Source organism: Schistocerca piceifrons, chromosome 2 (genome assembly GCF_021461385.2).
Source record: "Schistocerca piceifrons isolate TAMUIC-IGC-003096 chromosome 2, iqSchPice1.1, whole genome shotgun sequence".
In the NCBI taxonomy this organism is placed as follows: domain Eukaryota; kingdom Metazoa; phylum Arthropoda; class Insecta; order Orthoptera; family Acrididae; genus Schistocerca; species Schistocerca piceifrons.
In genome coordinates this window covers 730,473,485-730,492,168 of record NC_060139.1, presented here as the reverse complement: position 1 = coordinate 730,492,168, position 18,684 = coordinate 730,473,485, and the positions used below count along the sequence as shown (strand labels likewise).

The 18,684-nt window shown below is 36.6% G+C and overlaps 1 protein-coding gene across 2 annotated transcripts; it reads left to right on the top strand.

The window, feature by feature from the left end:
• The first annotated feature begins 2,951 nt into the window (after positions 1–2,951).
• Positions 2,952–15,896, top strand: LOC124776598 (methionine-R-sulfoxide reductase B1-like). Of its 2 annotated transcripts, XM_047251665.1 has the most exons (4): positions 2,952–3,048; positions 3,126–3,287; positions 4,818–4,990; positions 14,762–15,896. In XM_047251665.1, the coding sequence occupies exons 2-4, from the start codon at positions 3,190–3,192 to the stop codon at positions 14,941–14,943; spliced, it is 453 nt and encodes a 150-aa protein (XP_047107621.1). In that variant the 5' UTR covers positions 2,952–3,048; positions 3,126–3,189; the 3' UTR covers positions 14,944–15,896. The 2 variants fall into 2 exon arrangements, with proteins under 2 accessions (XP_047107621.1, XP_047107622.1); XM_047251666.1 differs by having other exon boundaries at positions 2,979–3,287; positions 14,798–15,896.
• The last annotated feature ends 2,788 nt before the right edge of the window (positions 15,897–18,684 follow it).

The following is an 18,684-nucleotide window of genomic DNA, read 5'->3' as shown; positions in this document are numbered from 1 at the left end:
CAATCTGTCTGTAGGCACTTTCCTTGTCCCGTAATAGCTTCGCTTCTGCACATTCTGACACTTCACACGCTTTTGTAAGACACAAACAGCTACACTTAATTTAACCACTTCATCGTCAAAGCAGATCTGTGTTGATGATTCACACAAATCTGGCACTGATACACGGAGAGTCGAACTGGCTGCTTCTGTATCATAGGACTGTTTTACAGCTTTAGATTGACTGTCGAATCTTTGTGGCAGTTTCTTCTTTATCGTCAGTTGAGGGGGCTTATTTGGAATGTCAAACAATGTGGGTACTGCATTCCAAACGAGTTTGTTATTGTCTGCGTTCATGAACTGGGTTTGTTCGAAATGTAGCGAACAAAACCTAGTATTATTATACAGGTAAAGTGGGTCTTTCTTCATAAGGTCTTCTCGTCTGCTATTAACTAGCCATTTTCTGCTCCTAAAACGAAACATTCATCATTTATACAGATACAGTTTGCAAGTGAATCCTGACGATACAGTTTAGTAACATGATGGTACATACCTCCCAGGATCCTAAGGAAACCTAAAAAAAGACAGCTGTGGTGTCTTCTTCCTGTTGTTGCTGCAATTTATTGCGCTACAAACGCTCCCGATGGTAAAAACCATTGTATAAATCAAAATAAACAATCACTATTCGCTTTCACGATCGCGCCGAACTCACAGTTCGACCTACCGGCCGCTTGGGGCGCTCCCTGTAGGCAACAAAATAGACTGTGGTTTGACTCGGTAGCGAATAGCGTAGTATAAACTTTGCTCAACAGATGGCAGTGGTAACTGCGCTTTTTAGTTGCTACTTGCGACTTGTCACAGAAATCGCAGTTGGACTCGACAGCGTGTCGCAGAGATGAGCGTAGTACGAACTTTGGCTAACATATGGCACTGTTAACTGCGTTTTTTAGTTGCTACTTGCGACTCTTAACTGCGACTTGTCACAGAAATCGCAGTTGCACTCGACAGCGTGTCGCAGAGATGAGCGTAGTACGAACTTTGGCTAAAGGCCCGTCCACACGCAACGATCTGTCTGCGCAAATGTCTGCGCACATGTGATGTGCGCAGACAGATCGTTGCGTGTGGACAGAAGATTTGCACCAACCTGAGGTGTGTGCAAACCTGGAAGTTGGAGTTGGAGGTTTGAGCGAAACCTCTCAAATCTGTGGGTTCAAACCACATCTGCGCAGACAAGTTGGAGCGTGTGGACAGGAGATCGCCGCAAATCTGGCGCGAAACAGCTGTTTACTCAGTCTAGTGTTTGTATTTGTGCGCACAGGGCATTAAAATGGCTGATACTCGTCAGTGTTCTCGAGAGTTTGTAAGTGAATTCATTGAAATATATAGAAACCACCCTCGTTTGTGAAAGGTTAAAAGTAAAGAATATAGTGACCGAGACAAAAAGACAGCAGCATACAATGATCTAATTGAAAAATTGCGGGCAGTTGACGCCTCGGCAAACAGAGAAACAGTAATTAAAAAAAAAATCGTTGCGAACTGTTTACCGAAAAGAGTTATCCAAAGTTCAGAAATCTAGAAGATCTGGTGTAGGAGTAGAACAAGTATACCAGCCAACTTTATGGTATATTGATCTGCTTGGCTTTATTAGTGATCAAGAAACGCCAAGACCAAGCAGGAGTATTATCTGTAACTTGACAGACTTAATTTACTTGACTTGCATTCATGAACTCATCCTTCAGGACAGCGTAAATAGTTTCACATGTGTTGGGTATTATTTCACTCAACGCTTGTTTCGATATTACAGTGGCAATTCCAAATCCTTGTAGCTCCTTCCTGTTGCTAGTAATCTTAATGTTACCGCCAGCCGTTCATGAGGAGAAATTGCCCTTCTCATACAAATATTTTTTCTCATAATATGAGGGATTACGAGCTTTAAGAGATAATTATAAGTTTCGACATCCATCTGCAAATAATTTCGCCAGTCGTTAGGTTCGCCCTGCAACCCTCGCAGTAAATTTACGTGAGAAAACTGCTTTCGCTTTAGCAGCCACTGTCTACACCATTTTGACCGCTTTCTCTGTTTCCTGCGGTTGGTCCGAATGTTTTTTGCAACACAAGTTGCGAACACAGACCACAACAGAAGTTCCTCCATTTCCATATTTCAAAATAACTGAATCAAATTTTTGACGTTTATTGGGAGCGTAGTCGCTTGCCACTGATATTTCTTTTCTACACCGACAGATGGCGAGCGAGTAGTAGATTGGGGTTTGTGTCGTGTGAACACACCACATTTGCAGCGATCTTTTGCATGTACAGACATCTGCGCCGATGTCTGCGCAGACAGATCGTTGCGTGTGGACCGGGCTTAACAGATGGCACTGTTAACTGCGCTTTTTAGTTGCTACTTGCGACTTCTAGCCGCGACTTGTCACTGAAATCGCAGAAAGGAGTATGGAATTCGGCCCACAGATGGCTCACGGCGTTGAATGTGAAATGCTACTTCCGACTGCTAACTGTGACTGAAATCGCAGTTAGATTTTGTAAAGTTGTTATTGTGATATCTGTGACTTCTCAAACACTGTGATGTCTAACAGATACGCGATTTCCTGCCCACCACTACAACATACACATGCTAATTTTCCTTCAGTCCAAGTCTTTCTACGGGCAGTATTAAATTTTTGTTTACACTTACCCTCGGTTTACAATTAACCTGTTGTACCCTACAGCACACACAGAGGTATTTAAGCAATCATCATTGTCGGGATCCCCATGTGAATGGAAAAGGAGAAAGCTATAATAATTGGTATAATGGAACGTACAACATGACATGCACCTCACAGTGGATTTTAGAGTATAAATGTAGATGTTGACGTAGACGTGGATGTAGAAGCATTTGCAATTTTTGCTGCCTGTGGAAACACTGTGTGCTTTCTGTACAGTATGATCATGTTCTATCGACGAGTTGGGTATGCCGATATCTCGATACAATGCATCGACATTTTCTAACCTCAACTTGCAGGAGTTGTATTAAGATATTCATCCCTAATATGGGAAAGAGGACAAAGATAGAACGTTTGTTGAATACATAATTAGGGCTTTTCTTGAAGGTGGTGATTGTATGCATGTGTGGATATAAATTTTGTGGGCAGTTTTCAGGAGTGATCAGCCGCTCGCAAGAAAGTAACTGCGAGGCTTGCGGCAGACGACAGTATTATGGCAGATAGTGGCAAGGGACCTTACAGCAAAGAAGAACTTAAAAAGCGTTTGACACCAATGCAGTATTATGTTACTCAAGAAAAAGGAACAGAAAGGTATAGCTGCAACAGTTGTGACGAGATACGCACTACGCTCAGGCAGCTTAACGTTGCCCGCAACCTATTTTGTTCATATGACTCCATAAAATGTAATAATCTGAATCCAGATTCACATTATTCGTAGTATGCTAACACTTTCTGTTGCTTATATTATACGAGCGTAGTGTAGAGTCGGTGAATGTCATTGTTGTAACCACACAACACCAGCGTTGTTGTCTTTAGTCTGACATTTTTAACACTACAGAGAGAAGCTAGAAACTTGTTTATACCAACGCCGAGAATGAAATTGTTTTTTTAACGTCGGTTGCGTACTGCGAAAGCAATGAAACCTCTTGAAAGTAAAGACGCGCTGCTTTCTGTGAAATGGGAGTGACATAAGGGCGCCTTACATAATGAAATTCTGGAGATTACTTTTCACATTTAGACTTGTGTTGGTGCAATGGCAACGTCAAATTCAACGTCCATATTTCGTGTCACGAAAGTGTCTCAGGCTATGAGTAAGAACTGCTGATAGTCAATACTGAGCAGCCTACACTGTTTTGATAAATAAAGAAAAAAAAAATGTTGCGGAAGTCAGGGAAACGGCGTACAGTATGAGTTTAGGGCACTGCATCAACAATGGACTTCAAATTGGTAAGATTGTTGCATTCATCATTAGTGTCATGGCAAAGGAATTTTAATTGATTTTCCATCATCAAATACAGAACACTGCTTACCTGTAATGGAAAGATAGCTGTAGGGTACGAAAATAATGTTGAGGAAATGGTTGTTGTATCAGTGATTAGTTTATGAAGTTGATAAGAATGTGTAGCAGTGGACTACAGGGGATATGGCAAAGCAATGTCTGTTGCTTTGTGAATTTGTAACTGTACCTCCTGTCGGAGAAATTTTCTCATTAGTGCCTCCCGATTTGCTAGCAAACTGTGAGTTGCAGTGATTTTAATTAACAGCAAAATATACAGAAACTTAATATTAATCATTTTTACAGCACTAAAGCTATTTGGTTTGAGCATTGTAATGTTTTCCAAATCTTGTCTTGTGGTCGTGGATTACGATACCCTTAGGCCTATGTGTTGTTTGAAGTATTACAGGAGACCAAAGGGAATACACTCACAAATGGATGCATTGTAATTGGCTACAAATAATGCTCCTTACTTTTGTCTTTTAAACTTTTTTGTTTCACTGGGAAAATATTCGTGTTTCGAAAATATTTTATGATTTTTAAATTTGAGTCCATAGCCTATGTTATTGTGATTACTGATGTTCTGTGTTTTCTCATCATTTTACTGATTTCAGAATTTCTCGTTGAACAGTCAGGTTGCAGTGTGCTAGTGCCAGTATTTTCTTCGACATCCTAATGCATTTTAGTGCCTTATAGTATGCGATTATGCATCTGTTGATAACGAGTCACATTGTTGAAATGTAATCCTATATAGACACTGCTACCTGGCAGTATAATCGAGAAGTCATCAATTATGGATGGTTGGTGAAGTTACAAATTTTTGTATCAGCTGAAACTCCTTACAGGGCATTTACGGGCAAGTACAATAAAACTACAGATGCTGGAACATACAGCTGTGTTGTTTGCAATGAGGACCTATTTTCATCAGATACAAAATTTGAATCTGGCTGTGGGTGGCCAGCATTTAATGATGTTATAAACCAAGGCAAAGTTAAGCTTACTAAGGACACATCTCATGGTATGTTTGTGTTATACTTCTTGTGCAGTGTATGAATTAACAGTATATTGATTTTATAGCTGAATTAATCGTAATGATATACAGTGCTTATCAAAAAGATGCTCACAAAAACATAATTCATGAATTACGCTTGACATATGATATATGACTTCTGATGCTTTTCTGCCTTGATCAGATACTCAAGAAAAGGGGTAAACAGAAGGTGAAGAATTTTTTCCTTTGCCTTAAAACAGAGTTTTAGGATACAGATTTTATTAATGTTTTAGTATGGCCTACGTAAAGGTAATAAAACTTAGGAACTTTGGTCTCCAGTTGCATAAAATGGATCAAAATCCCAGTCAGTGTTAACTTGTAACCAACCAGTGGTCTGTCTTCGATAGCAGTGTTCCTATATGTGGCTATGTTATCATACTTGTGTAATTTCAATGACAAGTGGGGTCTGAGTGGAGTGGACATCAATGAAAACACAGTTACATCATAGTTGACTAAAAACAAGTGACATGATCAAGCACAGCTACATAAATAAGGGCCTGTCAACTACAGAACGCTCAGTAGCTGCCACTTGGTGATGACTGGGAAACACTTTGTTAACAGTTCATGAAGTTTGAACCATTTGAGCTGCTTGGAAGCCTGTGATTTTTCAAAAAATTCCCTTGCCGCAAGGCTGTACTTGAGGGAAGAAAAGGTCACCTTTTAGATTAGATTAATACTTGTTCCATAGATCATGAATACGACACTTTGTAATGATGTGGAAAGTGTCCAGGTTATTAAAAGATGTCTGTACAGTATATTACATTACACAAAATATTGCATGACACTAATGTTTAAGTTTTTTTTCCCCATCTTAATTTATATCTAAAAATTCAGCCAATGAGTAGAAGGAGTTGTCATCTAGAAATTCTTTTAATTTATTTTTAAATGTTAGTTGGCTGTCTGCCAGGCTTTTGATGCTGTTTGGTAGGTGACCAAAGACTTCTGTGGCAGCATAATTTACCCCTTTCTGTGCCAAAGTCAGATTTAACCCTGCATAGTGAAGATCATCCTTTCTCCTGGTGTTATAGCTATGCACACTGCTATTACTTTTGAACTGGGTTGGATTATTAACATCAAATTTCATAAGTGATTATATATACTGCGAGGATCCCTAGATCCTTAAATAGATGTCAGCAGGATGACCGTGGGTGGGCTCCAGCAATTATTCTGATTATATGTTTTTGAGCAATGAATACTTTTCTACTCAACGATGAACACATGAACAGTCAGTTTCGTTAAGTAAGCAAAATATGGTTTTTAATTAATTTTACATGGAACAGTTCATTATGTAGAATGATTGTCAAGTTGTTGAGACTCTTACACCAGTCAGGTAGTCAGATTTTTTAAGTTCCATTGGAGTGTAGTCATATTTTTTTAAGTTCCATTGGAGTTTTCACTTGTCTGTCAGTTTGCTGACGCTATAGTGATATTTCATATATGGAACAGCATTGATTATCTAATACTGATAAACTTGAATATTGGTTAAGTAATAGTACTCCGATTAGGAAATTCAAATTGCACAATGTGCCATGTGCAAGTTCTGCTGGTGCTGGACTGGCCGTTTCAGCAGTCCCCTCCCTCCCTTGTCCTTTCCTCCTCCAACCACCGTTGTATCTGTTCCGTGTTGATGTCTGAACCTCTGCTTGTAACAGAGTGAGCTGCTGTTGGTAACTAAAGGTAAACAGGTTGTTACTGGTGTGTTAGAAACATATAGATGAGTTAACGAAAGGTATTAGTGGACCAAGCTTAGCTTGACAGTGGGTTGTTGGAAATGGAATAATAACTATATTAAAAAGAATAGCGATGCCATTACAAAATTTGTGAACATACTTGGCAGTGAAAATTTAAGTGTACACAAAAAATTGATGGAAGTGATAGAAGAGCACAATTTAGACACAGAACTAAGTTAGTAATTGGTTTGTTCTGGCGAGTCCATCATTAGAACTGCAGAGCCACACCAGACAGGTGCTTTGTATCTAAACTGGCTGGGCTGATTAAATTATCTTTAGGACTTAGAACGAGACCAGGAAATTATTCAAGACTGTCTTGAATGAATATAACGTTTAGGACCCCAGCTGTTGAGCATCAACGAGTGATGAAATAATCGCCCTTGTCTGTGCCAATTGCTCCCTTTAAAATGTTGGATATTCGGTGGCACAAAACCTCAAATCTAATGCAAAAACGTAATTTCGACTTTTAGGTGACTGTAATTCTAATGGAATGGCCATTTTGGACTTTTCAAACTGGGCTGTGTAGTCCATTGTGTTGCTTCTGAGAGGTGTGATACAAAATAAAAATGTACAGTCTTGTGTTCAATTGTTACTTTTTGTTTCATGCTCCTAAGAACACCAGTATTTTACCCATAAAATCAGTTATCCTAGTATCCCCATCCCCAGCTGCTTGAGACAACCATTGCTTTACTGTATTGTAATTAACAGACTGTCTTGTTAGCAGACATAGTCAGCTAATTAAAGCCAATGGCTAAAGTGGAGTGCTAACAGAAGATAACTGCAGTAGCTCACTAGCCTATGGAAATTACTTACTAACATTGCTAAAATATTAGACACCAAAGAGAAGAATCATAAACAAAAAACTTGAAAAATTTTCCGTCAGGTAATCGTTTAGTAAAGTCATTACTTGTAATTATTGTGTTAAGTTATTTGGAAAATTGTAGCTAAAAATGTGATAAAAGGGGTATGAAAACTTCAGTAAACTTTATCTACATCTGTATTCCATCACACGTTGTGTAGAGTGTGGTTAAAGGTACGTACTGAACCAGTATCATTCTCTGTCCCTTCTATTAGACTTACATACAGAGGATATGTGGGAATGATATTGTAATATAATGTTATTGTTGTTATGTGCAGTGGAGGAGATAATATTTATTGTGGGTTCTTATGATATGCCCACAGTCAATGTTTTGAGAATAAGCCTGTCTGTAATACCACATTATCTTTACCAAAGTGTCCCACTGGAATTTGTGGAGCATATCCTTTACACTTTTGTTCTGACGAAACAGTCTATTGATGAATGTCACATTTCATCCCTATTTCTTTGTGATGTTCCTAGCTGGACTGACAGGACTGTATTAAGGAATTGGTTGAATAAGTTTTGTTAAATTGGTAACTATCTGATCAGATATTTGTGAAACATGTTGAAGAAACAAGAAGTTAAGTTCTCCATTGTGCACTGGTGACTTACGGATTGCAATTTGTCTCTTGGAAAGAAGACACAATGACAAATAAAAAAGGCTTCAGCATTTTCATTGTATTCTGCTTTACTGTCATGTGTTTACTGGAAGGTTTAATAAAAAACAAGAACCAAGCTGCATTGCATCTTCCAGTAGTTGAAGTTTGGCACCTTGGTTGCTTAATAGTTCCAGTACATGTTTGATAAATCAGTGTGGTCATATGAAATTGGTGATTCAGTTGTATCCAAGGAATTTTTAGGTCCTAAAGTAGTGCAAAATATTGGATTGAATACATTCCATACCTTGAGAAAAGATGACTCAGCATGTAGAAAATTGCTGAGCAAACAGACAAGAATTTTTTTAACAACTGTAGCTCAGATTTCAAAGTTAGCTTAACCACAGCGCCATATTATAATTAACTGTTCAATATTTTATTGTGCCACGTACAAATGTTTTTGTTGTTGGACTTAACAACACACATGTATAGCTAGTACATCACTTTATCGGGAATAATTGCACTACAGGGGAATAATTGCACTACAGGGGAATAATTGCACTACAGGCTTGGAATAGATAGTTGTTGGGATGCAAACAGCCTCTGAATTCCAAATTACGTACTTAAATCTTTTGCATACATCATTGCTTTCATACTCACACACACACCTTTTCATCTGGTTCAGCTGATGATTGAAAAGCTCCAATATAATGCATTAATGTAAAAAATCCAGAAAAATTTACCCATACATTCTACTTTAAAAAAAAAATAGTTCTAAAAATATCAGTCACTTTTCTGTACCCACAGTCATTCCATGGAAAGGTACCACACACTTCTCTTGACATCCATGTGGGGTGGGGGTGTGTCATATTGCAGGGTGTTATTTAAAAACTTCTGTGAACATGGATAAAGTATCCTAACCTGAAATCTTGCTCCCTCACATAGCATAGATCATTATTTGAAGAATGATGTAAAAGTAAAGATAACAACTTGCCATATTGAAGACGAATTGAGTCATTGACATGCACATAAACAAGACTGGAAATTTTGCTTGTTTTTGAACAAATCGTATTTTGAGTTGTGCTTGTGTATGCATCCACATACGTATGCAGCCACACACACTTGTGTAGCTGCATCGTGCCGACAGTGTGTGTACACATTACCTTCACTCATAAGTTATTTACATTCTGCCACAAGTTTCTGTGACCATATTTAAAAAATGAGAATCTCTTGCTTGCAAGGCAATTGATTTGTGCTATTGTAAGTAAATGACTTTTATTTGCTATTGTTTGTTGTAACGTAACAGCAGCTCAATCTTTGTGAATGACAGAATGATTGTGGCTCTTTTGAAGAAACTGTGCTGATATTGGTGGACTGCCAAGCATATGGAAAACATACAGACAGCTGTGCTCAAACCAGGCGACAGTAGTGATATGGAGATTTGCCATAACATAGCCTTAGGAAGTTAATTGTTTGTCGGAGACCATTGACGTGCATTGCTGCTTTAACCTTAATGGAAATATTTTCAGTAAGATAATATGCCACCTCATAAGTCTCGTATGCTAGCGAAATTATATGCATATTATACTTTGAATTGAGGATATTTGTAATAGAGCTGGAATAAAATTCACAGGTGAAGTGGTCTAAGAGTAACAGAAATTGCATAATGCTGAAACATTGTAGGTTTATCCTAGTGGGTTCATTAATTACTTGATTCCCAGAGGACAGTCATTATTTTTCTAAGACATTTCTGATTAACATAAAAGAATTGACATGTGGTTTTCTTTCATTGATGTACATACTGTTTTCATAAGCACTGTATGTGATATGCACCTTTTTGCCAGTACATATCTTAAAGTAGTAAAATTAGATTATTTTTTAACAGTGTTATGCCAACTATTATCATTATGTATGGTCATAGTCCTGCATGTTCCTTGTTATGTAAACAAATTTTATTATAACTTACTGGTGTGCAAAACCTTTTTAGTGGTTATATTTTTGGTGTTGACATAACTGATAAGTATACCATAGAACTGCCAAGTAATTCTTCACACTTATTGCCACAGTTGACAAACAACTTGCTTTGTGATGCTACTGACCAAAGTTGGTAAAGAGTGTATGTATACACATGAGAATGTTTTAATACTTGTCACTTCACAGATGGGATTCTTAATGGGTGCTGGCATAGAAGCTGTATGTGATTATAGAATTGGAGGAGAAAATGCATGTTAGAGAGGAATGGAAACTGAAGACATTGGAGGTGGTGGTTTCTTATTTTGTCTTTTTTCAGATTTCATGGTCTGTTATGCACTTAACTTTCCTTGAGTTGTTTTTGTACATCTGCGGGCTGTAAGGTATTGAAAGGGTGACATTTAATTGAAGAACTGTGACTATTTGGTATTTTTCATCTTTCCATTGTATTAGCTCTGTCAAGGGCCTGAAAGGAACTCCTGAGCTGCTTATCTGGATACTCATCTAAATTAGAAGAAATTTTTTGTCCATACTTTTGAAACTGCATACTGTCAAATTACACCCTAGTCATTTTGTGATGCTTTTGACACTGAAAATCTAGTTCCATCAAACAATAGAAAATCCAGGATCTAATAGATGCAAGAAGCAGCATGACACATCACCACTACATGTCCAGTGACTTAAATTGAAGTAGATCTTAAGTTGATTTTGTTTTGAATGAAATGCATTTTTTCCACATTGCTTCATTTTTAGAAATCATCAAAAGAACCTGAGTTATACTTTGTATAAAATATGCTGTTTGTCCGGCATTTTGTGTTGTTTCATTTGAAACTATAATTGTACTATCTTTTGATCGATGTTATGTAAGTCATACTTAATGTCATCTTGCGGAATTTTCTGGAGCTGTTAACACGAAACAATACTTAAACAGATTCCTCTGGTTGGTGCAGACTGAGCAGATGTTCTAAGTGTGACTAGAAACATTCAGACTGCTCTTTCCAAAGTTATTGTTGATGCACCATTATTATCGTTCATTCTGTACTTGAGATGTATGTTATTCCGTAGTGTAAAAGACCATTATGCGTTAGTGTAGATAAATAAGATTTTGTATTGTGTTTGGAAAAATGAACATGGGAACAAAGGCAGATGTTATCTGTATCTTGGTACATAGCCTGTTTCTTTTGAAGAATGCTCTAGGACCTTGTAGATCAGACACCCTGAGCCTTTGTCATAACCTTCTAGACTTAAGTTTATAAAAAGTATGAAACGCCCCCCAGGATATTGGCACATGAACTGTTTATCAGGAAATGCATTGTGAATGACACAGCTTTGTATGGACAGTCACGTTCCTCTCTCTGTACATGGAAAAAAAGAAAAAGGACAAAATTGGTAATACAGGGACTGGAAGGAATATACATCAACTAACAGAAAAGTGAATACTTTTACTGATATTTTGATTCCTATTCATTATTGAGTTTAATGTTTCTGCACATCATGTATGGAAACAAAAGCCTGTGTCCCTCTCCTCGCTTCCCCTTTTCACTATCTGCCCTCTCCATTCTTCTCAACTGCATACGCATTTCATATCCTGTACAACCTTGATTAATGTGCTTTAATATCAGTTTGGATGGACGATGATATTACTGACATGGTTGAAGAAATGTTGGTAATGTTTCTCATATTTTCACATATCTACAAAAAAATTGTTACAAAATATTTCAATATCGAGCATCAAATTGTGGAAAAAATAAATTTCTAAATGAGTCTCTTTGTTCCCTAATCTTTCTCATCTTACTCTTAGGATTCCTACAGGAGATATACAATAGTCACAGCACAATAGTCACACTTTCTGTATCAATACACTTTCTCTAAAGTTACCTAACAGAACTTTCACCGTTCTTCCTAGAACTCCTATTTAAGTTCCTTGAGCATCTCTATAACACTTCTGTATGGGCTATATATACCTGTTAAGATTCTAGCAGCACGTCTCTGAATTGGTTTGATGTTTGTTGTCTACCTAGTTGATGACTCCAAATACTGGAACTGTACACTAGAACTGGTAGCACGAGCGTCTTTTATGCAATTACCTTGCAGATGTGTTCATTTTCCCAGAATCTTTCCAACAAATCTGTTGTTTCCAGAATGAAATTTTCTCTCTGCAGCAGAGTGTTCACTGATATGGAACTTCCTGGCAGATTAAAACTGTATGCTGGACCAAGGCTGAACTTGGGACCTTGCTTTGTGTGGGCAGGTGCTCTACCAACCGAGTGACTCAAGCACAACTTGCGACCCGTATTCACAGCTTTACTTCCTCCAGATTCAGAATTCTAGTCTCAATCCAGGACTCAGTTTTCATCTTCCAGGCTGTTTCAAATTGTCTTTATTGACGTTTACTAATACTGAATTTCACATGCTAGTCACATGTCATATTGCTTCTGAGTATTACTCCTAAATACTTGTACAATATGATGTGCTCAAGACTTTGATCACTAATCTAGTAATCAGATATCAGGTTCTTTCTCTTTATTGTAGACATTACCTTACAGTTTTCATCAATGAGATCTTCAGTTTTGTGTTTTTTGATACTCCGCCAGATTTTTTTAAAATTTGTCGTTAGTGTTAGTCTATAAATTGGGGTGCAGTTATACCACTCAGCCCTAAATCGTCCTTTCCTTATTGAGAAGAAAAAAGAGGTTTCTTCAAACTTTAGAGCCAAAAAATTTTGTGGATGTTGTAAGCCACACAAGTCTTCGTAAAACAGAAATACCTGAAAGATTTAGTTACTATTGATAATTGGAGGATTGATGTAGCTGTGTATGTAGTGAAAAAATTCTAAAAGCTGAGCATAGTGGTGAATTACCGCTTTCTGTTGGGCACAATATATGCATAGTGTCATACTCATTCTACATTCACCTGCATTCTGCAATATTTCTTGGGTCTTATGGCATGGAATTTCAGTAATTTTGTGTCAACAGCACAGGCATTCAGAACTGATGCTGATTAATCAGTGTTACCAAGTAAAGTGGGCTGGACCTCCAAGAGAGCTTTTCAACCAAATACATTTTAGCCTATTGTATAATATTTATTACAGTTCAATATTGAGCAGCACACTTATGAAATAGTTTTTGTACTATGGATGATCCTAGAAATTTCTGTTTGGCTGCTCATTTATCTTTGTTTTGGTTGGGATTATTTTCAGTACTTCATGTATTTTTAAGTTTTCTACATTGTACACTTAGTTTCAATAGATGAGATTTATGCTGCAAATGATGATCCTATTATTATTATTACTGTTCATGCAATGCTGTAAAAGTTATCAGCAGCCACTACAGTAAGAAATGTATAGGATCCCTGTGTGTGTCTGCAGTGGCTGATACAGAGATCACAGCAGCGTACAAGTTGAAACACAATTCTTAAACAACTGTCCATACAATTTTTTTACTTCATTTTGTGAGGGTGCAACTTTTAACCCCTGGGGAGTCATAAGTGCTACAGTAATGTAGTAGAATGAACTAGAGAATTGGAATCCATATTTAGTTTCCTTTATTGAGTGCTCACACTGCTATACTGCGAGAGATTATGCAGTAGTAAAAGTGATAGACTTGGGGGTTTCAGATATCTGTCCACTCTTCTTGGTACATATCCCCTTAAAACTCATCAGGCAAAAGTTTGGATCAATTCTTCGACAAAGTTCTGATCATTGTTCTCCCTTGTTCTTTTCCAACTGAGCATCTCTATTGACTGTAGACAGCTAAGAAATGAATAAATGTTTTTTATAATTTATTGGAACTGAAACTGCTTATTTATGGAGGATTTGAAATTACTCCATTAGTCAATTTTGCCTAAGTATCATGTTACTTACTATAAATGAAACCGTTTCAGTGTCACCAGGGCTGCTGATTGACAGTTAAATATTGCAGAGACAAATACATAACTGGCTGATCAGACACAACAAAGTTTTGTTTTCAAAACAGGCAGTGTTGCTAATCTTTGTTGGCAATTGGTCTTCAGCAATGTTTGTCTAATTAGAACGCATGTTTGTGGTTTACCCTGTGTGTCCCCTTTAAATGTGCGTGTTTCACATTATGCCTGACCTTTGTGCATAACCTGGTGCATGCATTTTCCTTTTGTTTCTTTTTTTGTTACTGAAACAAACCACTAGTTGCAAGTTGACTTACTTCCCTATAACTGAGATTTCATGTCACTACACTTATCAAAATAACATGGAGTATCTTTCTGTATAATAGCACACAGAATAAACTGCATGTGCAACTAACTTAACATGCAATCAAAATTTCAGTGCAAAATATTTATTGACCAGATACATATTAAATTCTGCTGAGAAATACTGTATAATATTACTCCCATGTAAAATCTTTATCTTTTTGAAAATTGCATCCTCGTCAGATTGGTTATTACCAAAAGAAAAGTAATTTTACTTACAGCCTGTGTAATGTCTTCCCAGTTTTGGTTGCCCTTTGAGCAAACTGTAACTGGTGGTTGGGTTTTCTAACCTTCTTCTGTCTGTGCTTGTTTTCTGCCTGCCTGCCTATACCTCCCTCCGAACTGCAAACCACTACAGTTGGGGGCAACCTTCTGTTATTGGTCGCAAACCCAGGCATGGTGCGTACTGAGGTGACCTGTGCCAACTGTGGAGCTCATCTGGGCCATGTCTTCAACGATGGACCAAAGCCCACGGGAAGAAGATTCTGCATCAACAGTGCTGCACTTAATTTTCGACCACTGCATCAACCAGAGCAGTGAGCTTTGTCTTTCAGCATAGGACAGAAGATGTTTAAAAACCTTATTTCAGAATTTGAGTGATAAGAAAATGAATTTTGATTATGTCTGTGCAGGCACTAGTATGCTTTTGAAATTGATTTCATTGGTTTCACTGTTGACATGAATTGATGTAAATGTAACTGAAACAGTGAATATTCTTTATAGTAAATTATTGGTAATGTGAATCTCTAACATACTATTCATTTGACATTTATATTGTATGGCATTTGACACAAGCTTTGGCGTTGTGAATGTTTTACAGTATTTTTGGAGCATATATTTTGGATGTCTTATTACATATGCAATTGATGTTTTAAGTGCCTGGCGCTTTGTTACCTGTGACTTTGCAGAAAGTGCACATTTTTTATTCGAAGGTTGGTTGCAGAAAATCTTGTATTGTACAGGAAAGTCTTTTTCCAAACCTATTGCCTTTGTGCAGTAGTACTGCAAATAAGTACAAACAGACGTAACCTTATTGAGATATTGCAAACACCTTTCTCAAAGTAAAATGTTAATCTTGGAACAGTTATTTTCATTGCCTTATGTGTCAGTTACTATATTTTCTGAAGGAATTAATGTTATTTTTATTATGATTTTCTTCTGAAATCAGATCTTGACACTGTGTACTGATCAAACTGTTTTTCACTGTGATATAACCAGAGTTAAGAGGCCTATTTTAGATAGCTCATGGTAAGCAAATGATTCCATTTTTGTTTTCGAATAAAATTGCTCTCAAAGATAAATGGTTTGACTGCTGTTGATATAAAGAAAGAAATATATATACATGGTTCTTACACTATAACTGTTAACTCCGTTAACTGTGTTGTCAATACACCATTAATTAAAGAGTGTGCATTACGTATGGAAAAGGTTGTTCTGTGATCTTACTCAGTTGTGACTGTAGTGCGAACCATAATAAACTTAAGAGACTTTTACTTTGTTGTATGTGTTACTAGCTGATCTCTTACTGGGCATGCTCAGTGTTTGATATGATAATGTGTAACTGCATATCCCCCTAACCCTTACATAAATACACACACTGCTCCATCAGTGTTCCACTAATCTCAGTTTAGCATAATTTTTGTTGTTTTGCTTGATTTGCTTCATTTTCCTAGCATCTGCTCTGCTTTGTATTTTCATTGTGCAGAATTTTTCATTCAATATTTGATTCTTTTTTTGTTTCATCTAAAATATTCTTGACACTTTCTTATACAGTTTAATTCCTGCATTGTGTGATAATATCTTATTTGTATGTACTAATTGGTTCCTTTTTATAAGCTTGACAGTATGGTATTATTTTCTTGTCCAACATCCTCTTTTCATCTCTCAGTTTTTGTATGTCATTTCTGTCCAGTTTCTTAAGAAAATCTTAATAGCGCAGTGAACTTCAAGAGAAATGTAAACAGAAATTAGTAGTGCATTCTGTTAAAAATGTGTTGACTGTATTTATTAATTATATCTTTTTTTACATGAGGTGTTTGACAAGCACATGCTGTAATACATTAAGGGAGCAAACACAGTTTTTCCCTTCCCCTACCAGTATGGTTAACCAGTCTGTGATCTAAGTGTCTTTCCATCAGATATTTTATTTACTGCACTTTTTCTTGCAATTCCTAAGTGAAATGTTAAGTGCTTCATTCTTCTTAAACTATTATATAATTTTTCACCTTTCGTTTATTTATGAGCATCATAACACAATTTTTCCATGTATGTTTTATTGGCTACCATTCTACATATCAATCAGTCAGCAATGGCTAGAACTCCTATTTCTCCTAGAAGTGAAACATGCTGGATATTTTCATGGCTATATTTTTTTTTGGAAATGGGCATTAAATGTAATTGCCATGTATGCTCTTGTGTGAAATCACTGCCATGTGACACTTCAATGTAATGAATATCAAAGTAAATCTGACTGAGCTTTGCAGCTTGACAGGGGAGTAATTATGCTTAGTACCTGCAAAAAAACTGTTTTATGTATGGCTATAAACCATTATGCTAGATTCACACTTACTGAGTGTATATATTTGGATAATGTAAAGAAATGATGTATTTTGAAGCCTCTATCATCAAATGAAGGAAAATGTTTGCATTGCTACAGCAATTGAGCATATACAAGCACATGGTTGAATTGTCTGTAGTTAATATTTTCATTTTTATATGGAGATTACTCAGTCTTTTATTTTAAGTTTCTTGCAGCAAACTTAGTGTTTTTGCTATATAATATATTGATGGTTAACAGCTGTTGGGGCATAATCCACATTTATATGGAGACGAGATATTTACTTCCAAAGTTTCAGCCTTACAGAAAAATCAATATGGGTGATAATAAACGATCTTTCTTTTAGTGCAAAAATAAAAGAATCTCAAATGTTCCACTATTTTTGTTTTTACATAAATGGAACTACTTAAACCATTTTAATAATAACTGCTAATTGATTGATTGATTGATTTCTTTATTAATCCATGTAACAATTTACATTGTGTGGATTTCGTCAGCAAAATCATATACAATACAATATACCTACAATTATACACATAAAATTTGTATTTACACACATTTTTGAGGTATCTTAAGTTAGTTTTAGATATGTTTTGTCCTATAAAACTTCTTGAACAACATTTTTTTGCAGTTGGCAAGTCACTAACACACTTTACAGGAAACAAAATTGATTTATTCAGATCCATCTATGTGGTCACCATAATGTTGTTTTTAGCTATAAGTTTTTATAAATCAATCATGGTGTATTGGAGGTATACACTGAAGAGATATCGAACATCATCTTTTCTTTCACAGTAACTCTGCTTTCTCAGTAAAGCAATGGTATAGAATCCGTTTGAGTGCTTAGTGACTAGACTTCACAAATTTACACCTATGAATGGAGAAACTTCTTTCAAATTATATGCAGTAAAAAGGCTCTTTAGTTAATCCTTTTACAGTTTTAGTCAACCAATAACGAGGCAGTTTATTTTGTCTGTATTTACTGATATATTCTTTCTGTTTCTGATAAGTGCTCTACTCACTTTGTTGAGCACAAAGTTTGGTTTCTGTGTCATAGATATGCAGTCATGTGGATTGAATATATGTTGGCTGTGAATATTTTCTCTTCATATTACACCAAAATCTGTTACGTAAGTTGACACCATGGCTAGGAGGCAAATGATAGTAGCAGTGACACTTTTCTGTCTCTTATATTCCCTCCACACGAACTGCTGTACAAATTATTGTGTGTCCTGCATTTCTAACTTCATCAAGAATCTCAAGTTATATACTCAGAACGGACATTTATAATAAGCCATACCTATTGTTAGCACTGGGGATGGCAAAGTTTCCTGCAAGTCAAACACGAATACTTGACAAATACCATTAATTGATTTTGCTTCCAGGACATTCCTTTACTTTGCTTCCTAGACCTATCCCGGTTTTGCTTCTTCATTACGTCTGCTTGGATACTATTCTGCTATTCAAGGTCTTCTTTTTATGTGCTTTTTGACAGTAAATTCTGTTAGCAATCATGTTTATCATGTTACTGACAAGTATCATGCACCAGGTGATGGAATCGCAGAACCTCTTACAAACAGTATAATCAACCCCCTTTTTCATCTTATAGGAGTTAAGTTCTTGTTGTGCTGAGGTGATAAATTTACTTTAGTGTAACTCCTTTTTGTCTGTGACACTTTTATTCGGTCTGTTCTGAAGATATTTTTCTTTGCGCAATCCATTTT